The 25,559-nt window shown below is 41.1% G+C and overlaps 1 protein-coding gene across 20 annotated transcripts in view; it reads right to left on the reverse strand.

Annotated features, from left to right (window-relative positions):
* The window catches only part of LOC137652986 (F-actin-uncapping protein LRRC16A-like), a 702,357-nt gene that overhangs the window by 20,793 nt on the left and 656,005 nt on the right, over positions 1 to 25,559 (reverse strand). For 13 of the 20 annotated variants that reach the window (XM_068386421.1, XM_068386468.1, XM_068386465.1 and 10 more), the window contains 2 exons: positions 24,731 to 24,889; positions 2,341 to 2,457 (listed from right to left, as the gene is read on the reverse strand). In XM_068386421.1, the coding sequence (XP_068242522.1) occupies positions 2,341 to 2,457; positions 24,731 to 24,889 (276 nt within the window). The remainder of the gene's footprint in view (positions 1 to 2,340; positions 2,458 to 24,730; positions 24,890 to 25,559) is intronic. The other 7 variants (XM_068386477.1, XM_068386470.1, XM_068386457.1 and 4 more) reach the window with 2 other exon arrangements.

Here is a 25,559-nt window from a genome sequence, read left to right on the forward strand (position 1 = left end):
CACCCAAGGATTGCACCAGCTGAGCGGAGGACGGAGGCGGAGTAGTCCGTTCCTGTTCCTGAGAGATGAGTGGAGCATGAGAAGGTTGAGGCTGCGCAGAACAAGGTAAAGTTCTAGCAAGCTGAGGCTCCTGAGGCGCAAGTGCATGGTGTAGATGAGCTTGCCTAGATGAGGGTTGAACTCGGTGCAGCGCTGGTGCAGCAGACAGACTCACGGAGGGGAGAGGTTGTTGTACCCCAACCGAGAGTTGCACCACTGGTGGAGCAGCAAGGGGAGGAGGAGGAAGAGTGTAACTCTCCTGATCCCCAAGCAAAGGTTGCCTTAAAGAAGGCTGAGGCTGAACAACACTGTGAACAGCAAACTCCGAAAGTGGTTCAACATCGTACGCCTGGCAGATGGTGTTGCGACCAGGCGGAGCAGGTGCAGGCTGGGCGAGCACAGGCGGAGCAGGTGCAGGCTGGGCGAGCACAGGTGCAGCGAGAACAGGTGGAGGGAGTGCAGGAGGTGCAACACTCTCAGCCCGACATTCACGCATCAAGTCCGAAAGCTGAACTTGCATGGACTGAAGCAGGGTCCACTTGGGGTCGGCAGAAGCGATAAAAGACTGAGGTAAAGTCACAGTCGGGGTCTGTATAGGCAGAACCTTACTCCTCTTGGGCGGAGTACAGTCGACCGATGACAGAGGCGAGTCGGAGCTGAGCCAATGACTGCAACCTGGCTGAGCACTCGCTGACTGAACTCTACGTTTAAGCGGTCTCGAGACCTGAGACCAACGTTTCTTCCCTGCATGAAGATCAGCGGACGAGAAGACGGGCTCAATCGTCTGCAGGTGGGAGTGACGGTCTAAGGAAGACACGCCCGCAACCACCGAGGATAATTCTGTGCGCCTAACAAGGCCTGTCGAACCCTTAAGCCCTTCGACATTGCTTCTCCCCTGGGCATGGGAGCTTGCAAGAGGTCCCGGACTGGGAGGACGACTGGCTCGCACAGAAAAATCCTCACGCACCACACTGGCACCACTAGCACTTGGCACTGCACAGACACTAGCACTCGTCACAGCACTGGCACTATTTCCACCCACTGCACTCTTGACCTTCAGTTCTTTAACCTCGGCCATCAGAGACTTATGGTCACTTACCACTGATTCTACCTTGTCTCCTAAAGCCTGAATAGCACGCAAAACAGTTGACATATCAGGCGGAGGGCACACAGTAGGTTCGGGGGTAGCCACTACAGGGGTAGGAAAAGGTAGGGGATCATGAGGTGAGGAAAACATAGAAGAGTGAGAAGAACTTCTCCTAGCTCTAGTTCTCTCTAACTTGGATGAATATTTTAAAAGACGTACAAAATCCAATTCCGAAAGTCCGGCGCACTCCTCACACCGATTTTCTAATAGACAGGGCCTGTCCCTACAGTCAGAACAAGCGGTGTGAGGATCTACCGAGACCTTCGGAATACGTCTATTGCAAGACCTACATCGTCTATGGGAGGGAGCTTGCGAAACGTCAGACATCTTGTTTCAAAGAGTAAGTCAAAGGGTGATCCAAAAAACAAGCAAAAATTCATTAACCGTTAATCAGAGTTTATATAAAAGCTAACTAGCTAATATAAAAAGGATTCCAGTATGCGACAGCCGTTAATCTAAGAGAATACTTCACCAAATATCCATGAATAAACTCGAAGACCATGAGCGTATCCCAGAACGTCTAGCCGGAAGCACGACAGAGGAATAATTGAGGAGGTGTAAACAACAAATGATTGAGTACCTGGCCACAGGTGGCGCTGGTAAGTACACCCCCTTCTAGTATTGTGATAGCTGGCGTATCCCTCCATAGAATTCTGTCGGGCAACGGAGTTGACAGCTACATGATTATCGGGTAAGTTTAATATTGAAAAACTGTAAATCATAAGTTTTTCTCAAAAATTAGGTAGCTTTGTAATGGAATGAATGGTTCAGGTCAGAGGAAGACAAGGAAAATTTTGAAAAGTACCACTAATAAACTTGATGAAAAAAGTACTTTACTATAGTATTAACTGGAATTACTATAAGACAAATTCAAATCTATTGCATCTTATCCAAAGTAAATATTATTCAATTCTAACTTGTAAAAAGTCAAATGGTAATAAAAAAAAGCCCAAAAAAGGATTTCTCGATGAATACTGGAAATGTCAAGTATTGTATACAGTACAGTAATAGCTTGAAGAAGATATAAAATAAGAAAATACTTGCTAAAATATTGCATATTCAAAACATCTACATGATCTGTAAAGCTTATACACTTTCCCTTAATTTCACAGGCAGCCATGGACAGACTACAAGCAAAACTACTGATTTCTTACCCGTAGAATCCTCCCCAACAGAGCCACGAGCAAGATGGGCAGCCATTTCCCTAACTGATCTTACAGGAGCACTAGATGGGCCATCCTCTTCTCCACCATCTCCAGACTCATATTCTCCTGTCACATGAAAAAAACTTTAGCATAATATTGTAATGGTGCTTAAATATCCCCATATATTACTAAAGCACAGCTCATGCACACAGAAATAATTCATTGGAATACAGTACATGAGAGATAAAGGATGCTGTAATAATTCTTCTATGAAAGTCAGTAAAGATTTTGAATTTTATTGTTCAGCATATCCATATTTGCAATTAGTAAGACAAAAAAATATTGATATAAAAAGTCAATTTGTCTTACCCAGCATGTGTTCTTGAATAAATAAAAAATGTCTCATAATATGAAATATTCTTAAAAAAAAAATTATATCAATGAATACTATGCTGGTTTTCATAAACAACCAGAAAATATTTGTAAAAAGTACCAATTTAATAATAACACACTACTAAAAAGAAACAATAATTGACAGTTTTCTTTTGCAACAATGTAGACCTCACCGTGAATCTGTGTATTGATTACAATGACCAGAAAGTTTTCAAGAAGTTATAAGTTAAAATATTAAAACAGAATTATATTTACAGACACTTTTGGTTATCTCATTTAATCTAAATTTAACAAACAATTACTGCTGAATAAAGAAGCTAAAGAAGCATTCAAATAGTCCAATATTTCATTTATTTTTTATTCTATAAAAGGAAACCTCAGATTACTTAGTCCCTTCAATTATTAACCAAATGAAAAGTGTTTGTAATGCAAATGAACATGACTAAAAAACATAAAAGGGGTACTCTGCAACAAATGTACCATCAGCTTAAAATTCACCAACAATACAAAGTACAGTACTAAACAAACATGTAATTCCTAGTAAGGACTCCAAGAAAAACATGATAGAAATGTGCAAAAGATTTGGTAGTAATGAAAAATGGAAGTAAAATAGCTTCTGTATTAGGTAGCTATACACCTGAAGGTCTTTATACAAAAACATGAACACTTATAGCAGAATGGGAAGAAACATTAAATTCAGAATGTTAAAAAATATATCTACCACATACATTTTCTCAAGACTGTGCAGCATGAAATAGAAGATTAACATGCCTTTAAAATATATTTGAATCAATAAGAATGAAAGAGCTACACACCTAATGAAAAGCTGTCTCTTTTTGCCTAATAGTATACATTTGTAGTTCTATAAAGGGCAAATACTGTGAAAGACATAGAGGTTCATCTTCCATTAGTATAGTATACTCTATTTGGGAGTAGTATAAGTGGAAAAATCAATTTTGTTCATAATGCATTTTTGCGTTAACTTGTTTCAAATAAACAGATGTAACACACTCGGGGTATGCTAAAAATGATGGACACTAGACTATAGTCATATGTAGTAAAGATTTTTCCCCACAACACCTAAACCTCTGCAAATCCCTTCCCTTCCTTTCTGATCAATTGATATCCTTAAACTCCAAACCCTATGACAGAATGAATCATATAATTTTAAATAATAAAATAAACGTATAGCCTAAACTTGCATGTCATGTGACTGACGCTAATTTCCAGGGGGTCCCATCATACACGACATAAAAAGGCTACATTCTTGTCCAAATTATATATCCATTTAACAGTTGTATTTTATTAAAACATGACTTTAATAAAACTGATGTTTCACTTAACTGTATCCAATAATAATGCATGTAATACTTACATATTACTGCAATACAGTATTGTATCAAGAAATAAAAACTGAAAATATTAATCTTTTCCATTGTCTACATTTATAAGTTGATCAACAATACAACGTATGTTCTCCAGACCAGCTGATTAAGGCTCAAATAATGCTTGAACTATTATTTAAGATTACAAAAAGGTTAACAACATAATTGTGCATCATAAACTAAAATCTATAAATTCAGGTATTGCAAGTTGGTGGACTAGAGAGAAGTTGTTTAAGACCAATCAAGAAAGGAGCGTTCTTGAATCACTTTCCAAGGCAGATTCTGCAAGTGTTACCTGTATTGCATATTAACTGGCTTCCCTGCTGGATTTTACAGCATTATTGCATATGGAAAGCAAGTGGGAAGTGTTCATTGCATATCAATTGGCTTCTCTGCTTGATTTGTTAGCATTTCTGGACAGGGAAAACACCGTTTTAAATTACTGTTGTGAAAAGTAAATGTTGCTCGGTTGCTAGCAGGGAAAATATATTTCGAAATCAAGTGTTTATGGAATTATAAGGTATACACTGAGCAGTGGTAAAGCATTGACAATGTAAACAGAACAACCGATGTTTGATTTTCATAACGGCCAAAGAGAGAAATTTCTAACTAAAGGGGAACAACAGAGAGAACCAATAAGACACTCCAATACTTCCTTACTAACCAAGCTAACGATAAACAGTAAGAATAGTTGTCCTTTGTGGAGTATATAACAATATGACAAGCAAATACTAACTTACTTATCAAGATAGTGATAATTTTCAGATAAAAATCAAAACTACATTTTTGTTCAAGGATGAATATATACCATTTATGAATAAAAAAAATAATTTTCTAAAAATTTCTATAAGAGATTTGCATAATTATTAAAACTTATATATAAAAATTGCAATATTTACAGTCTATATACAGTATTTGAAAAAAATTTATAAAAATATGAGGACTGATAAAAATCTGTTCTATTAAAGTTTAGCTTATAAAATTATCTTCAAAATGCATTTTAAATGATGGAAATCAATTGAAACAAAAATGTAGATTAAGTTTGAAATGACCCTTAAAATGAAAATCACATGGCCCTGCAGCCATTATAGGGTCTAGAGCCTAGTAATTTCATATGCAAACTATGATTCTTAAAGATACTGCATAGTGAAAACCTACTTAGTATACCAATAAGCTGCTACTAAAACTTTCCAAAGAAACAAAATTTAAGAGAAATTAGTGGCCTACTACAATTATGTACCTGTCCTTTTAAGCCTACTCTTAACATTATATTTACATTAAATTCTTTGTGAGCTACTGTGGAAGCTTCCAGCACTACAGAAAGGATTATCCGCTCAACAAATTCAACCAGTCGGACGAGTCCAACAGCAAACCTCAATAAATCAACAGATGAATATGATTCTACTTTTAGTAACGGTGTTAATGATAATTTCATGACCGATTACTTTGAATATGAGTCAGGTCGTAAATAAATTATTGTGAAAGGAAGATTAAGAGAGAATTTGAAATTTTGGAAAGACATTGGATCTAGTAAATTTATTATAAACATAATAGAAAATGGATACAGGCTACCGTTTTATTCTAAACCTCAGTCGATAAGGGATTAGTTGAAAAATGTATAGAGCCGCCATATATTGTAAATCCTTTGACAGTTTCTATTCAAGCCAAGGGGAAAAAGAGATTGATATTAGATCTCAGGATAGTTAACCAACATCTATGGAAACAATCCATGAAGTATGAAGATCTAAGGTTAGTTTTAGAATATTTAAAGCCAAATTCTTTCACATTTAAGTTTGATATCATTTTGTTTCAATTTATTCCCCACATACTGATTACCTGGGCTTTACATGGCAAAATACACAGGGTGAAAAACAATTTTATAAATTTTTAGTACTACCATTTGGAATTTCAAGTGTGCCATATTGTTTTGTTAAATTAACAAGGCCTCTTATCTCCAAATGGAGAGGTGAAGGAAAAAAAGGTTTTGTTATTTCTAGACGATGGTTTTGGTTGTAATGATACATACGATCTTTGTTTAGACATGACAAAGATCATAAGTATAAATGATCTGATTGCCTCTGGTTTTGTTCCAAATGTTGAGAAATCTCAGTGGGAGCCAGTACAAAAAATTGAGTTTCTAGGGTCATGTTTAAATTCTAAGGACTTTACTATTTCCATACCTAAAAGGAGAATCGATAAAGCTGTGAACATGATGTTAGAGATTGAAAATAGTAGGAGACAACATAGGCGAGTTCATGTTAAAAAATTTGCCAGTTTTGTAGGGCAGATTATTTCTATGTCAATTGTTGTTGGTAATTTGTTCCAGTTCATGACAAGATACTTGAGCATTGATATTTCTTTAGCACCAAATTGGTCCTATTTCATAAAGTTATCTACTCAGAGTTTGGAACAATTATCGTTTTGGAAGAAAAACTTGACTGAAATTAATTGTAGGCATCTGAATCACAATCCTTCTTACACCAAAATTATTTATACTGATGCAAGTACAATAGGTTATTCTGGATATGAAGTGAATACACCAAATGGTATGGTTCATGGGGCTTGGGGCATTGAGGAGGCTGTGAAGTCTTCTATTTGGAGGGAACTTATGGCAGTATTTAAAGTGCTTAAAGCTTTAAGCATCGTTCTTGCTTCAAACAGAGTTAAGTGGTTCACAGACAACCAAGGTGTTTGTAGCATTATTGAAAAAGGATCAATGGAAACAGAATTACAAGATCTTGCTTTCAAAATTCATTCTTTTTGTGTTAAACATTCAATTATTGTAGATATTCAGTGGGTTCTCAGGGAAAAGAACCAAATTGTAGATTACCTTTCAAAAAGAGTAGAAAAAGATGATTGGGGGTTATCTCACTTTATAATTAATCTCATTATTGAAAAATGGGGTACCATTGATATTGATTGGTTTGCTTCTCCTCACTATGCCAAGCTACCTGTATTTTATAGTAGATTCTGGAATGAGTTTTGTGCAGGGGTTGATGTATTTAGTGCAAATTGGAATGGAAAATTTGGACTTTTTGTACCACCTGTTACATTTGTAACTAGAATACTCTAAAAAAATGTTGAAAGAAAATGCAAGAGGAATCATAGTTATTCCTGTATGGAAATATGCTCCATTTTGGCCTTTCTTATGGAGGGGCAATAATTTTATTGAGTATGTTGTGGACTGTATGGATCTGCCCACACAGAAAGAATATTATGTGACATGTAAAAATGGTGCAGGAATTTTTGGAAATGAGGACCTGTCATTTAGAATGTTAGCATTAAAAAATATGTTAAAATCTGTTTCACCATTGTGAATGGTTAGTGCTTCTACAAATAAAGAATCTTGTATTTGTTGGTGTGGCTGCCATTATAATTGCTAGACGGAGGAGTTGAGTGGATTGCCCCTTTTGGCTGACAAGCCATTATATGTGATAAGATGGTAGAAGTAAATTGGAAGATGTTCTTTGTATTACATTGTTACATGAAGAAATGTATACTAATTATTTGTTTATTTTTCTAAATATGTTTTTCCAGTGTTTCTCTGATGATATTGAAGTTACCAGAAGTGCTGGTTGAGAAGGTGCCGCTTATCCCTGAACTACTGGTGTCATCCCGAGCAGATAGTACAACAAAAAGTCATATGAATGCTTTTCAAAGATGGAGGATTTGGGCATCTAGTAATTCCGTTAGAGAAGAGGACATCTTGCCAGCTAAGCCTTTTATATTTGCATATCTGTGTTCACTTGTCCAGAGTGCAAGTACTCCTAGTCCTGAGTAAAGCATTTTACAGTGTAAAATATGTTCATGATTTATGTGGATTGAAAACCCCTACAGAATCTACTCTTGTTAAGAATCTACTGGAGGCAGCCAAAAGAAGGCTTTCTCATTCAGTTGTAAGGACGGAACCTATTACTTCAAAAATACTTGGTGACATGTATGATAGACTATTTCAAGTTGGAAATGTAAAAAATCAGAGAACTATTTGTGCTTGACTTTTAGCTTAAGCAAGGTTTCTCCGAAGTTCTGAACTGTTATATATAAAATACTCGGATGTTGTCATAGATTCTTCACATTTATGTATATTCATAGTTTAGTAAAACTGATCAGTACAGAGACGGTGCCTGGATTTTAATAGCCAGGACAGGTACCAGATTGTGTCCAGTAAGTAATTTGGAAAAATATATTTTATGGACAGGATTGTCTGTTACTTATTATAATGCTTATATATTTTCTAGAATTGTGTTTGAAAACAATACGTATCATTTAAGAAATATTGGTAAGCATATCTCGTATACTACATTAAGAGGGTTGTTTATTGAAGCATTTTCACCACATGTTCAAGATATTTCTAAATATGGTTTTCATTCTATGCGTGCAGGTGGAGCCACTTCGGCTGCAAATAATGGTATTAAGGATAGGCTATTTAAAAGGCATGGAAGGTGGAAGAGTGATAAAGCCAAAGATGGCTAAATCAGACTCTCCTAAAGAAAGGCTTTTAGTATCACAAACATTGGGTATCTAATTTGATTTTATATTGAATCAAACTGTCAGATACATTATCATTACTGTACTATTATTATTTTGATCTGGTACTCCTCATTCAAAATTTCCCTATTCTTTTAGATTCAGCAATGTCCAAGCGCTCCTATTCATATTAATAAATTATTAATTGAGTATTTGCTTATTTGTTGTCCTAAAGTAGGGACGATGAGGTCAAGGGAAATGAATTTTCCAATGTTTGAACATAGTGAATTAGTTGGAAAATGATTTCCCCTGATTGGTCAGTCTTTACTTGTTTTGTAGTCATGTGACCAGTGGTAACTTCATTAGGTCCGTGCTATGTATTGTCATTCAGCGTTGGACACTTCAAGTGTACAGTTACAACTTTACTTTTGATTTTGGGAAATTAATTTCCATTAGAACCAGATCAGAAAAATAACAGTAATTTTATGTAAATGTGTAGAGCTTCTACTAGAAACACAAATATATTGTATTGATTAGACATTCGTGGATGAAGAACAATACTGTATATGTACAAGATATGTGTAGAATATGTTTCCTTCAGATTGATTGATGTTAAGATGGTGTTTATTTTGTATATGTATTGAAATATGGATGATTGAAATGTACACAGCAATGTCCAAGCGCTCCTACTCATATCAATAACTTATCAATTGAGTATTTGCTTATTTTTTGTCCTAAAGTAGGGGAAAATAAGTTGTAACCAAAGAGAGGGGCACAATGTACAAGTACTGTCTGGCCAGTGAAAGGACCCAATAATTCTCTAGCGGTATTATCTCAAAGGGTGGCTGGTGCCCTGGTTAACATACTATCTACAAGAATACTGTACTAACAAATCTAACAGGGAACCCAATCAAAACTCAATAAACAAGAATACAAACAAATCTAGCAGGGAACCCTATTAAAACTCAAAAACACTTATAAATCAGCTAAGTAATGTGATTAAAGAACACCTTCCTCTTGATTACTCACAAAAGCATTTCTCTAGTTAACCAACATGCAAAACGTGTTTCAAGATTCATGAGGTGCAATGATGAGGTTATGACTGGAAATTAAATTGAAAACTAAGACAATATCATACAATAGATGTGTCTTATACAAGTCACTACATTTCTGTTTCATAAGTGGCTTAAGGTTTAAACAGCACCTGGACTTGCTAGTATTGTCTGAATCCAAGACAAAAATAAATCATAATTGATAACCGAGGGATAAAACCAGTCTTAGAAGAAGCTATTTCTGCAGATTTGGAAGGATAAAAAGCTTCTAAACTTACATTACACAACTAATTAGGTTACTTCTCAGCAATAAGGTAATATAATATTTGAAAATGAGATAATTCCTCACTTTCAAGATTGATTCCTTCATCTTTGTGTTATTGTTGGTTAAATTCAAGGAAAAACAGCCATTTCCTGATTTGTTTACAACTGGAGTGAATGCGGAGATGCTACACGTACCTGAGGAGCACTTTTGTCAAGTGTAGCCTATGTATTAAATTACCCCTCCTGAATTAACTTGTGAAGAGCTAGTGGCCAAGATTGGTAGAAAACAGAATATATTGCTCAATGAAACATGATGCAAATGAATGACTTTAGTTGTAACTTTGTACACTCCTCCTACATAATGATAGAATTTAAAAGTGTTTACAATAGTAAATGGAGGGATCTTAGGATCCAGCCTACCAACTGTGTTTTAGCTCCCAATCTAGTTGTCATAAAGAACAACTAAACTTGTAGCAGTGCAATGGTTTAGTAGCAGAAGGGTCTAGAGTAATTAAAGAATTTGAGGTTCTGTGAGAGGACTTTGAATCTGTAATGCAAAGCTAACTTCCAGAACCAATACTGACAGAAATGCTTTGAACACTGAGGCTACGTTAGGTTGGCAATGGGGTGGGTTGGACCAGAGTTGCTGTTTTAAGACAGAATCCACTGGACTAATGAACTTCAACAAAGTAAGCTAGAGATGTCAAGAGCTTATGATTTCAATTACAATCAAAAGTAGGCTTATTATGTGAATTGTCTAAAGGTGGAGGCTTGTCATAATTGTCATTCCGCTACAATCAACTAGTCTAGTCTTCCATCTCTTTCCCTGAACTAACACAGTTACCTATGGTGTTTGCAATGTAACTTAATTAGCAGCCATTACAATATACTTTCACACGTGAGGTACTGTGAGGGAAACACTTTTCACGTCATTTATATCACAGTAATGCCCGACACAATACACCATGGGAATATGGATAATGAACTTCCAGAAACAATTTCCATTCACACTCCCATTAATGATTGCCTAAAAAACCAGGTTAAGACATCTAAAATGCAGAGTAATAAGCAAGCAATTTGGAATAATTGAAGAGACAAAAAGAATAGCGTGTCAGTTACCACTTACAGCTTGAATGCTCTTTTCTTTACTATATGCATGTGTTTATTGAAGTGATGAAAACGGGAAAATTTTTTAACTTTTAAAGTTTTACAGGTCAATATTGATTAAGATGAGCTTCTGGAAATGCAACATGAACATCAACCGAGTATAGAAATGAGAAAGTTTATCATCAAAATATCGCAAATTTTAAAAATAATTTTTATTTTTCCTAGCTATATAAAGCTATGTCATTTAAAATTGATATACAATGGCACGCAAGTTGGTACAGCTTATGAAGAATCATCGAGGATCTGGCAAACTATATGGCATGCCCTTCTCGCCTGTGTATCAGGAGGACAGGCTATGGCGTGAAACGGAGAACTTTACATGGTGGATGCAGAGCAAAGTAAAACATAAATGACTCGGGTTCGGATAGCTAGGAAAAATAAAGATTATTCTAAAATTCTGTGATTTGTTACGATGCAAATATCCTTCGTCATTTGAAATGGGAGTCTTCCTTAGGTGGGAGGAAATCCTATTGGACATTGGGATTGCAAGCAATATCGGATGAACATGCACAATCCGTTAAGATGAGAAATTTAGCACATCACCCTTGCATCCTATGAACCAATTAGAGGTTATAATGGGTCACAGGCTACCATCTTAAAGGACACTATCCTCTCGTCTGTAAATGGTATATACCTACAAAAGCTGGAATATGATTAAGGATTTGTAGATCAATTACGATACTCCTCGAAAAGAGCTATCACATTCTGCCCCCACAGAGGAAAGCAATTTGGCAGGTGTAATGAGTAAACCAATGGCCATTGATGCATCTTGACAGCCAACTGACATAGAATCCAGAACACCATACCTCCTTGCTTGTTGATGTACGCCACCATGGTCGTATTGTCACTTATCAACACGACCGAGTGACACTGCAGGGTGTCCCTAAAGTGGAGTAACGCTAGATATGCCGCTTTCAGTTCAACGTTCGATATGAAACAACATGTCTTCCTGTGTCCATAGACCTGAAATGCAACGGCTTCTCAGATAGGGCCACTCCTGTTGTGATGCATCTGAGAACAGGAAAAATTCTGGTAGAGGGACCTGCAAAGGGGACCCACTCAAGTATTTCTCATCTTGACCCCACCAATAGAGATCCGTCCTGATATCTGGAGGCACTTGGACCAGAACGGAAGGAGAGTCGTCTTCTAACACCGTTAAGACTTCAAGGCCTATTGAACTGACTAGAGGTGCATCCAACCCAGGGGACTTTGGCCTTGTCATGCTTCAAGAGCTTCAGACTGGAAGAACAGACCTCTGACCTGTTTGATCCAAAGTATCTTGTCTCCTTATGTCAAAGACTATATACCGTAGACGATGCTGGGTTTTGAGAACTGACTTCTCGAGATTAACCCTGATGCCTATATCATGACAAAACTCAAGAAGGAGGTCTCTATGGCATAAAATCCAAGTTTCTGACTCCGTCAGCACAGCCAGTTATCCAAGTAGCACACAAGTCTGAGGCACATGGCATGAGCCTATGAAGATCTGCGGTACCGGGGACAGATTGCACCAGAGGTCTCGAAACAATCTTTTCTATCAATACAAATCGGAGATACTTTATGGAGTTTGGATGGATAGGTACCTAAAAGTGCACATCTTTTAGGTCAATAAACAGCAGGAAGTCATTTTGTCTGATTGCCTGCAGGACTATGCTTGATGTCTCCATCTTCAACTGTGTTTGGAAGATGAACAGGTATAAGCGAGATAAGTCCATGATTAGTCTCCAACGACCCATCAACTTTCTCACTTGGAACAAGTTGCTGTAGAAGCCAAGAACTGTCCTGGACTTCTTTCATAGCATTCTTTCCCAGCTTAGCCCAAACCTCGTCCTGTAGAAAAAGGTCCTTTGGAGATCCTTTCAAATAAAACGACATGTCCAACAGAGTCTAAGTCAGAAGAGGGGGGCATATTGTGAATGAGACACAATATCAGGGGCAAAGAACCTCTACAGCCAAGGGTTACGCCCTGGAGAACTGCCACCTCATCCATCGACTTGCTAGACATCCCCCTCACAGGTGGTAAAATGAGTGAATGGCCTTCCCTAATGAGAACCTCTCGTTCCTCGAACTCGTCAGTTGGAATGTCCGCGATGCTGAAAGGAATGTGTTGATCCTACATTTGGTAATGATGTTAAGGTTCATGAAGATGCTTACACTGCGGAGATTGCTGCTTACGAGATGAAGCACTAGGTTTCGCATGCTGCGGGTGAGGCTGCTTAGATGAAGTCACACTCCTAAAGAAAGTACAGTACCTTGACTCACCTTCTCCCATTTATCAACTATCAACACAACCTCAGCAGGTAGGATCCAGGTTAGAAACTGTGTCATCAGGGTGTCCCGGAGTGCTAATGAGTCTCTAGAAACCATTTAATACACGAACATATTAACTAAATCCCTTCTCTTGAGGATGAAGTTGCTCCAGAAGAAGGCACATTGGTGGATCAGGAACTCAAGTGCTTTAGCCTCTAACCAAACGAGATCTTCATATGGTTTACAATCTTTATGGTATGAAAGGTTCTCTGAAACTGCATAGTACAAAACTGTGCTCAACCAGTGCTTTAACCATGTGTAAGCCTGTAAAGCAGACATGTAAACTTTTTCAAAGTTTAGATTCTCAGTCACTGTCAAAATACCAGACAGTCGAGAGTTTCTTACTCAAGACCACAACGGACTAAGGGTAGCCACATCAGGAAACAGTGGCAATGGATCAGGATGCCCCCTTCAGTAATATAGAACTTCCTCTGCTCAGACAGTACCAGGGGAATTAATTTTGATGAATTAATTTTGATGACCTCACTGCCTTAAGGGATTCCTTCATAGCAAAGACCTACTGTTCAATTTTATAAAGTGTCCTCCACCTGTTGGGACCAGGGTAGTTCCAGCCTATGTTGAGACGCCTTCTTTCCTATGTAAGGTTCAGGAGATGCCTCCACAAGTTTATTCAATTTTCGGATCACTCCAAGAACCTGAATAAAAGACGACTCTCCACCATGTTCTGCCATCTATACCTGTACGATCCAAGGCATCCACCTCTACAATGGTGGCAAATGAACCGTCAATCATAATTGGGATGGAGAGGCAGTGAGGTCTACCCTAGGCCTTTTACTCGGCAGAAGAATAGAAGCATCTTCCTGCTTGACAACTGTCCACTAAATATTGCATATTTCAGGAAGGTTTTTTCACTACCTCCTCCCCATGGTACAGGAACGGGAGAAAGGGACGGTGAGAAAAGTTGATCCTGCCAGGGCAGCTCTTCCGATGAAGCAAAGTCAGGTTAACGTTTAGCAAGAGGAAGTGGCGGTTTAACATCATCCTCACCTCAGTTAGGGTCAAGATCAATTTGAACCAAACGGTACTCCCCTTTCAATCTCTCACTCTTAGAAGATATGGTAAAGTGAGGATCTGGAAGAAGCTTCACAGAAACTGTTGGAATTGGAGGAGCACGAGGTCTAATGGGGCTGGTCCCTATTACAGGATGATCTTGGGGATCACTCGGGGAAACGGAGGGAAAGGTTCAGGATGTTTCTTTCTTTCTAGGTGATGTTGAGGCGGAGCTTTATTCCTTTTCGGAAGAACTGAAATTTTCCTCTTCTCCTCGGAGTCGTTTAAGTGGTAGAGTTCATCGCCTAACCTGCAACACTTTGTCATCCTTCCATAAACTACGTGGAGGAGAAAAGGCATCCTCAGAATGTAAAGGACAAGGGCGTTCACCGTGAAAGACTGCAGGGTGCTCCGTAAACTGTAGATTGGTGGACGCACTTCCGATCTGTGGTATGGTGGACACACCACTGAATTGTGGTTTGACACACACCTCACACTTACAGTTTGGCGGAAACACTTCTAACTTACAGTTAGGCATACACACCTCCAATTTGCAGTTTGGAGGATGCCCTCTCCTCAAGTGTAGGAATTCATACGCCTCTCTAACTTTCAGCCTTTGCGGGTTTTGACAAATCCCCATGCTACCAATTACTTCTTGCAGGCACTCTGGCCTGGAGATAAATTCATGACATTGATCTCAGTGAGTACCCCTCACCTGACCTACCACTTTTAACAACACTGTTGGAGAAGAATTAGTTGACATAAGCTTGACTATTTAACAGTTGTGGCCCTCATGGTGTAATCAGAATCCTGGACTTCATTGCACAGGGCAAAGAGGAACAAAATGTCAAGAAAGGCTATGGTATGGAGTCAGGGGAGATATAAAAGTGGAGGGCGCTCAGGCGATGGTTGGCCCTCTGGTGAACACTCAAGAGAGTACTTGAGAGAAAGATCTAATAACCCCAGAGGCATATAACCTAAGAACTCACTTGAGAACCCTGGTCAGAAATAAAGAGCCGATCATAAGAGTCCAGAGTGCTGAAAGGTGGTGAAAGCAATGGCGCATCATGGCGCTTATTAGCCGTTGTATGGCAAGTATCAGTCTGTGCACACAATGAATTGGAACAAAGGGGTAGTGAGGGGATCAGTCTTTAACGTAACATCTCCTAACTCACTATTGAGAGCAGAAGAATCTAAGTCTGAATTCAGGATAAACCTGGAGAAACACATGGCCACCTCTCTTTGTCGGTTGACCGGGTGGGAGGTCCGACGATGAAAGCTCAATCAAGGGAATTTCTGGAATGAGAGAGAGATCTAGACCTCTTATTCTACTTCAACATTGAAGCAGTCAAAGATGAATGGTCTCCTTTAGATTTCTTCTTTCTGCAATGAAATTTCTCCCAATGGGAGGACAACCACTCCCTACAAACAGCAAAAGCAGACTCCAAGGAGCATCAATGTCTTCTATAAGCTGGACAAAAAGGTAAGGATCACCTTCTATGCAAGTCCCACACAGACATCATTCCACACTAGGACAAGTCCTTATCACACACAATTGCTGGACACTCCTTCTGAAAGACAAGAAAAAACAATTAACATAAAAGTCCTGAAAACTTCTAGGGCCAACAACAGACGGGTGAATGTCAGCACGGCCGAAGATAAGGTAAGTTCTTCTCTTCACGCAAGAGCCTGCCGACCCAACACACGGTTGAGTAGGGCAAATTGGTTGCCAAATCCTCAATAATACTTCATCAGCTGTGAGAGTTTGGGCACCAGAGTAAACCCATTAAAAATAACGATTGTTTGTTCCGAATAGGAACAAATTTGTTTTTTTAATGGTAGTTCATTTGATAAAGAAGAGCTTTCACATGTTTATCTCCTGATATCCCTGTCAACCTTATTCAATTACTATTTCACATCTTATAATCATCTATGATTAAAGTATTAATGAAAATGGCATTTCTGGGCTCTGACCTGTGCCGCCCAGTGAAATGCTCCTTTTACATAATTTCTAAGGTAGAAACTGCTATGAATTTACCAGAGAAAAAATTGTATAGGAATGCTAGGTTGAACACAGCTCGCTCACCTAATAAGGTATCGGTATAATATACTGGGGCATGATAAATCACAACCAGAGATCTCGCACCATTTAGATATCTCCTCTCAACATCCCTGTTACAGCGAGGTGCCATTCAACACCCAACTCCGATCTCTACTACCAAAAGTCCAACCCACGCTAGTGACGTCACTCCTTTTCATAGCATGCAGTTGAGAACACTGTCTTTAATTCTGTGGCGTGTTTCTCGCTTTTTTACCCAGGATATACTCATGATGTCGGACACTACTGTCTCTCAATCTAAGTTAAGTACCAGATCTATGAGTTTTGGTTTTAATTCCATCACATTTTTTATTATTCCCTGTTTGCGGCCCAGCTTCGGGGCCGCCATGGTGGCTGGCTACCTTCTCTCACTCGTTCTCAACGCCTTACAATTAGTCCTCTATATTAATTGTTTTTCGTTTCGAACCTTGCTGGGCATATCACCGTCCACACCCTGTGTTATTTATTACATTATGATTATGGTATTTTCGCTAAAGGATCAGACAGTTATGATATTATTCTACGTATCATAGTCGATGTTAGGTTGGCATGCCTTCTTGCCTTCGGGCGCTTCCTAGTTGGTTACTTCACGCTCTTACGTTTTTTACCGAGGAGATATCTAATAGCAGATTACGATACAGTATTTTATATTACCACCTAGTTATTTGCTTTAGTTTGAGTGGAACTCTCGCGAGACAGTTCTTTCAGTTTTCTGTGTTTTATTACGATCGGCATCTACCCGATTTAGTGTTATGTTGGCCCCCCAGTCCAGCTCGGTACCGACCCGTGCTGGAGGGTTTGGCTCGTTATTTCCCTGCGTCCCTCTCTTACTATGATTCTTATCGTATGCTTCCCTATTCATTATTTCATATTATACCATATTATATCATATTATTTTATAGTCACTTATCCGTTAATGATCATTCTGTTTTATCTGTCATGGTTCATCGACCAGGTTGGTACGCCTGGTCTCCCTGTACCACATGATCGCCTCCTGCCTCCCCATTGGCTTGTTCTCGTTGTAGGGGTATGGCAACCCCCCCCACCCGCCTACCCCATCCCTGCTCCAGGGATGCCTCTCGTCTCTATGAGACTTGGAGTCAGCTGTTTTGTCTTACGGGTCGAGTCCTCTAGTTCCCCAGTCCCCTTCCCCCATCCCCCGGGTGTCGACTGGCTCCTTTCCCTAGCGGAACCGTGAACATTAGCGAGGCTATACAGTATATATATTTTTACGCTTACTCCTGCCCTTTCGTAGCCGTTTTCTCTCCGCCGCTCTGATTGGCCATCGATCGGCTGGAGTGATTTCTGCTATGCTTTGGGTTTTACAGCGTTTCCCCCGTGTCGTTCCGCACCCCACGGGACCCAGTCATAGGATTCCCCCCACCCTTCCCGTGTGACGTTCCGCATTCCACGGACCCCACACGATGTTAACTTCCTTTTATTTGGTGGAATCCCTTCTGTAGCTTTCGAGCTTTGTTGAACTTTGTCGAGTTTTTTGGTCAAGGTCCTTGCGACCGTCGGTGAGTCTCTGACTCTCGACCTCCCCTCCCCCCATTTGTCCCGCCTACCCCGGTAGGGTACCCTGACCCCTGGGTCTCCCAGTTGTCTCCCCGGAGCCAACGGTATAGCATTAACCATATTATTATTCATTATATTTTATACTCGACTGTTCCCCTCCTGAATGATCATAGCCATACGGATTTGATTTGTTTGCATTTTACCTTATTAAGTGTTTTCTACTGATCGCCCTTACGGCTTAGAATGCAATACCTACCCGGCTGTTGCCGGTTTACTTTAAGCACCCGGAGGCCCCGGGCTCCTCTAGGACCCTTACCTACTACGGGATACTTATGTATCTTTATTTTACAGGTGGTCCGCTGTAAGATAACAGCCTGCGCGGCGGTACTTCACCAAGCTTGCGCCACGACGTATGTAGGTCGCACACCCACTGTGCTGTCCTTGTTGACGACCTGACCGTCTGGCACCCAGACAACTGTCTGATCTGTTATAAGCTGGTTTTGACGCTCACCTCGGACTCGGTAAGTGGAACTGCAGTTACTTTTATATTTACACAATATTAATCTTTGACATTTCTGTTATTTCCACTATGCCCTCTAGTTAATGACCCCGTTTTCACAAGGAGATATCTAAACCTTCTTATGTTACTTCCTTCGTTGAAGTCACTTGCCACTAGTAACAGTATATTCTCTTTCAGAGCTCCCAGCTAGCTAAGACCTCAGCCCTGGCGACCCTTAAGATCTGGGTTGGCGGGTTCGCCCGCAACGTTAAGGCTAAGAAGCCTTACGTCTTATCGGAAGAATGGTGTAAGCTTATCTACCCCAATGCCAAGACATCGGCTGCGGTTCCCAAGGACGTAGCGGACCCCATCATCGCTAAGATCGAGACCTTGCTCTTAGCCCAGGACCAGGAGGAGATGGGCGAGACCATAGCAGAAGACGTCGCGGCTATTAGCCTCGACATAGAGCCGATGGCCCTTGACAAACCGGATCCAGGTAGGGAGGTAGATGAGGCAGGTGGGTCCCGGGCTGAGATTCCTCTTCTTAGCCCGACTTTCTCTTCTACTACTTCTACCCTTTCTTCTTTTCAGGGCTTCCAGGGGAAACACGGGGCTGATACCAGGTCCTGCACAGTTACCCCGAAGATTAAGGCTCAACGTAGGCCTTTACTCAAGACCCGTAAGTCTTCAAAGTCTCCGAAGTCTGTCAAGACTTCTTCTAGAGTCTCCAAAGACACTGCTGTCGCGTCTTCGTCTTCTCATGGTTCGAGAACGACGCCAGCCTCTGTTCCCACCCCGGTGGCTACCTTTGACCCGGAAGCTTTCTCCAACAAGCTTTTGACTCAGATCGGGTCCATGATGTCATCCCTCACTGAGAGGATGTCAAATAATAAGAGCTTGGTGGAAAGCCTAATGCGTTCGGGACTGCCGCAACAGCAGCAATACGCCATCCCCGACGCCTCCAAGCTCCCGGAATTCACAAAGAATAACCCCTGGAAGATGGCTCTGCATTCTCCTTTCAAGGATGGCATGCTGACCATCAAGGGCTTTGGCACCCGGCCTATCGAGGACTTTGAGTTCTATCCGCCGGGCCTCCAATTCCCCCTTCCCCGGCATCGCTCCTTTGACTGAGGAAGCTCTTATTCGGTTAGATAAAGTTCCTAAGGAGACTGTTATCTATCCTAAGGAACAAGCCAAGTCTACCTGGATCCATACTTTGAATGAGTGGGATTGTGTGAACACTATTGCTCACACCCCACAAGAGCTCATACTCGATGTTCGTGGTCGATGAGCAAACCCCCACTCCATGCCTCACCAAGATGATGGACTTAGCCTATCAGGCCATCAAGGAGGACAAGCCGTTACCACAGCTCCGGGAGACGGACCTGACTTCCCTCCTCTTCCCGGGTGACCACGAGTGCTGGCATAACGCCTCGGCCACCTTCACGACAGGCAAACTGAGCGCTGACTGTGCCTCCACACAGTTCAGCGAACGTCTCCCCAAGCTTCCGGACTCGCTGATCCACCTTGAGTTCGAAGCCCAGTGCAGGCTCAGTAGGTCAATCAATTCAGCCACTATGGCCGAGATGACCGCCATTACCTACGAGGAGGAACCCCTCTTTAAGGTCCTCACTAAATCTCTCTTGCAGACTCCGTTGGTTGATGCCTACGAATTTCTCGCAGCCAGGTTTCGTTGCCAAAGTCATGTTTTGTCTGAGGCTACTATCAGACATGAGCCTAACAGGCTCATTAAAGCCCCTGTCTGGGGTCTGGATCTATTCCCAGTGGACTTAGTGAACACCATCCTCAGCGAGGCGGCCAGGGTTAACCAAAGCCTCAAGGTTAGGTGGGGCCTAGTCCCCAAGCGGAAGTTTGAGCCAGCCGGCACCTCTGCTCGAGGCAGGAAGAGGCTGAGGCCCTTCCACTCCTCTCAGAACCGACAACCCCTTCAGTTCGTGCAACCAGTTCCAGTGGCACAAGGTAACCAGCCCTCTACTTCGAAGGGGCACCCTCAACATTATGTGTTGGTCCCTCAGGCTCAGGTAGCATCGACCTCGTATGCTACCTCCCCTGCCTTTAACCCCGCCTATGAATCCTAAGGTTCTTTCCAAGGCTACCAACGCGCCAGAGGCTCCGGCGCCAGAGGTGCCTTTCGTAACAGGGGTAGCGGAAGGGGTTTCACCCGAAGCAAGGCATTCCGCGGAGGCCGAGGAGGCAAATCGTCATCGGCCCATTGAAAATCCTCAGGTAGGGGGAAGACTTTACGTCTTTCGAAATCGTTGGAAGTTCAGCAATTGGGCTTTCAGCATAATTTCCAAAGGTCTGGGGTGGAGTTGGATAGAAGGGCCCTCTCCACCAACCAGTTTCTATCAACTTCCAACGGAAGAGCTAGTCTCGTTTGCAGACGACCTATTGCAGAAGAACGCAATCCAAAGGGTTAATCACTTAAAATTTCAAGGTCGCTTGTTCAGCGTGCCAAAGAAACACTCAGACAAGCGAAGAGTAATCCTAGACCTGTCCCATCTGAACTCCTACATTCGATGCGACAAGTTCCACATGTTAACCGTCTCTCAGGTGCGGACCTTACTTCCCCTGGGGCTGTCACCACCTCTATAGATCTTACAGATGCCTACTATCACGTTCCGATAGCAAGGCATTTTCGTCCTTTCCTAGGCTTCAAACTAGGCAGCCACGCCTACGCATTCAAAGTGATGCCATTCGGGCTCAACATAGCGCCCAGGATCTTCACCAAACTGGCAGAGACGGTAATTCAAGAACTACGAACCCAGGGGATTCAAATAGTAGATTACCTGGAAGACTGGCTCGTCTGGGCAGACAACGTCGAGAACTGCCTCACGGCAACAAACAAAGTGCTAACCTTCCTTCGACAGTTGGGGTTTCAGGTCAACCTCAACAAATACCGCTTGGTCCCAGAGACCTAGTTTCAATGGCTGGGATTACAATGGGACCTACGTTCCCATACGCTATGTCTCCTGAAAGCCAAGAGGACAGAAATAGCAAAGAATACGAAACGTTTTCTCAGGGACAAGTTGACGTCCAGGAGGAACCAAGAAAGAATCCTAGGCTCCTTGCAGTTCGCCTCTGTGACAGATATTGTTCTGAAGGCCAAACTAAAAGACATAAACAGAGTATGGCGCTCCAGGGCAAACAGGAAGCATCGAGACAAAAGAGCTCGACTTCCTCTAATTCTAAGAGAGAGACTTCGACCATGGACAAAGGTCAAAAGTCTATCGAAGTCAGTCCCCTTACAACATCCGGCCCCAGGACTCGTCATTCACACAAACGCCTCCTTAACAGGTTGGGGAGGATACTCCCAACACAGGAAAGTCCAGGGACTATGGTCGACTGTATTTCGACAACTTCACATCAATGTTCTAGAGGCCATGGCGGTATTCCTTACTCTAAAGCGACTGACCCCAGCCAAGAACCTTCATATCAGGCTAGTTCTAGACAGCGCAGTCATAGTCCACTGCATAAACAGAGGAGGCTCCAAGTCAGCCCACATAAATCACATCATGTTAGCAATATTTTCCATGGCAGCATCGAACAAGTGGCATCTGTCGGCAGTCCATCTAGCGGGAGTGCGAAATGTAGTGGCAGATGCACTTTCGAGGACAACTCCACTGGAGTCGGAACGGTCCCTGGATCAACAATCATTCAAATGGATCTTATCTCAGGTCCTGGGTCTCCAGGTAGACCTGTTTGTGACAGAGTCCAACCACAAACTAGAATATTACGTAGCCCCCAACCTGGACCCTCGGGCTTATGCCACAGACGCAATGTCGTTGGATTGGAACATTTGGAAGAGGATTTACCTGTTCCCTCCGATAAATCTTCTGATGAAAGTGTTGGACAAACTCAGGTCTTTCAGAGGCCGAGTAGCTCTGGTAGCCCCCAACTGGCCCAAGAGCAGTTGGTTTCCTCTGTTGGTGGAACTGGGTCTCCACCCTCGACAGATACTCAATCCCATACTAACACAAGTAGTACAAACTCGCAATGTGTTAGCTTCCTCAAGAATTCAGAGTGCCCTAACTTTATGGACTTCATGAAATTTGCAGCCCAAAGAGGTGCTGCTATTGATCCCCAAAATACCGTTTTTGGAATCGGACAAAAGGGAATCTACCCTCCGACAATATGACTCGGCTGTTAAAAAACTTGCAAAGTTTTTAAGGGACTCAAAGGTTGAAAAGATGACTATGAATCTGACAGTAACCTTCTTCAGAACTCTCTTTGAATTAGGCCTTGCAGCCAACACCATTACTACGATTAAGTCAGCCTTGAAAAAGATTTTCCATATTGGTTTTAATATTGACCTTAAGGATTCCTACTTCTCGTCAATCCCGAGAACCTGCGCCAGATTGAAACCATCAACTCACCCTAGCGCAGTTTCCTGGTTTTTGAATGATGTCCTTAAGCTGGCCTCTGACACTCTTTAACGAATCTTGCAATTACATAGCGTTATTAAGGAAGACCTTGTTCCTATTGAGCCTAGCTTCTGGTGCCAGAATTTCAGAACTGTCTGCTTTGACTAGACACCCAGGTCATATTGAATTCCTCTCTTCAGGAGAAGTCCTTCTCTCCCCTAACAAAGTTTTCTTGGCTAAAAATGAGGACCCTCAGAACAGATGGTCCCCCTGGAAGATTGTTCCACTTCCTCAGGACCCATCCTTGTGTCCAGTTACCACCCTGAAATCCTACTTACATAGAACTTCCATGAAGTCCACAGGGCCCTTATTCATTAGAGAAAATGGAGGAACCATTACCCTGAAAGGAATCAGACAACAGATTCTTTATTTTATTAAACAGGCTAACCCTGAATCATTTCCCCATGTCCATGATATACGAGCTGTAGCTACTTCAGTTAATTACTTCCACCATATGAAGTTTGATGAGCTTACGAAATATACAGGCTGGAAGTCCCCTAAAGTTTTTAAACGCCACTACCTAAAACCTTTGGAAGCTCTAAAATTTGCTACAGTAGCAGCTGGGAATGTGGTTCCTCCTGAAGGTAATGAATCTTAATCACAACGTCTTGCTCTATCCCCCTTCCTCCTACCTGCCTTACTTATTGTTCCTACTTGGTTTTGGTTTTGTTTTACTTGAGCTACACCCTTATGTTGTATTGTTTTATACTACTGGTAATGATCTCACGTTACTACAAATTGTTTTTGATTATACCTGTTATTAGTCTTACTCTCCCACGAGTTGGTTTTTGTTATTTTACCATTAAGGATGTTATTTATTTTGATTTGCATCATTATTTGCTTTGCCTTACCTGCCATCCTTAGTGCGGGATTTTTGCCATAATTGTATTTATTTATCCCTCCTTAATGTTTGAGAGTACTTGCCTATGGGATACCTTGTATACTGTATCCTTTTCTTGGATTAAAACACGTTTTGGTATTATTTTGTATTAATTACTTCCCTTCAGGTATTGTGCCAAGATTAGGCTCCTATTTCTCTGGCAATATTTCACTGGGCGGCACAGGTCGAAGCCCAGAAAAGGGATTTTGACGAAGGAAAAATTTATTTCTGGGCGAGAGACCTGTGCCGCCCAGTGAACCCACCCTACTTCCCTCCCATCTTGGGCCCCAATCTTGGGTGCTATAAGGAGTGACGTCACTAGCGTGGGTTGGACTGTTGGTAGTAGAGATCGGAGTTGGGTGTTGAACGGCACCTCACTGTAACAGGGATGTTGAGAGGAGATATATAAATGGCGCGAGACCTCTGGTTGTGATTTATCACGCCCCAGTATATTATACCGACACCTTATTAGGTGAGCGAGCTGGGTTCAACCTAGCATTCCTATACAATTTTTTCTCTGGTAAATTCATAGCAGTTTCTATCTTAGAAATGATGTAAAAGGAGCATTTCACTGGGCGGCACAGGTCTCTCGCCCAGAAATAGATTTTTCCTTCGTCAAAATCCCTTTAGTATTAAAAAAGGAAAATGATACAGACCACATAGTTTCTTTTCCATACTTAAGCCATTACCTAAAAAGTTATAAACCAGATAAATTTAATTATCAGCGAATTACAAGATCACTTAAGTCAAACATAGTCGAGTTTAACAAATGCATGTCCATTTCTTGGATGACACGCACAGTATTCCTTTATAATTAACCCATGCATATCTATTTATTTTACTTCTATATACAGTACAACCATTGATCTGTTAAGCAAATAAACACACAAAAACAATACAAACTCATTACCTGACATCCTGTCTCCTCCAATGGCAGACTTGGGACGTGGTTTGGGTGCGAGGGGGGGAGGGGGCTTAGGTTTCAGGGCGGTGATCACAGGCTTGGTGTTCGGGCTCGGTCCTGAGAACAGCCCATCACATACGCAGGCAATCAAATCAAATGAGCAAGCTAACATAACACACACAAAACATCAACGCTCAATTCAAAGGATCAGTTTTTGGAAACTATTCAATATTACCTCCCATTCTAATAAACAAAACTTTTCCCAGGTCTCAATGCATCATCAGAAATATTCAGAGAATAAAACATGTTGAGAATTGTAGCTTGTGACAAAGTTCTGTTGTCACAAAATGTCCTTACATTTTTTATTATAAGTTAATTTAAGCAAGTCAAGTAAGAGTAATAAATTATTAACACTTCCATATACTTATTCAAAGACTTATTAGGTAGAAATTTAATCAATTAAAACAATGTAATGTATATGATTAGAACTCATATTTTTATATCTGAAAGTTTTTTTAACAAACCAAGCAAAAATATATATATATATGAGAGAGAGAGAGAGAGAGAGAGAGAGAGAGAGAGAGAGAGAGAGAGAGAGAGAGAGAGAGAGAGAGAGAGAGAGAGAGAGAGAGAGAGAGAGAGAGAGAGAGAGAGAGAGAGAGTCTTTTAACTAAATGGAAAAATTAAATACCAAATTATCTATATACAGTGTTTATGAATATTGGAGGCAATTATTCCATCATCTTTATTATTACTATCTTAAGCCAAGATGCATCCTTTGTTGAAAAAGAAGAATGCTAAAAGTCATAGGTACCCACCAAATAGAGAAAGCAGC

This window comes from Palaemon carinicauda, chromosome 1 (genome assembly GCF_036898095.1).
Source record: "Palaemon carinicauda isolate YSFRI2023 chromosome 1, ASM3689809v2, whole genome shotgun sequence".
In the NCBI taxonomy this organism is placed as follows: domain Eukaryota; kingdom Metazoa; phylum Arthropoda; class Malacostraca; order Decapoda; family Palaemonidae; genus Palaemon; species Palaemon carinicauda.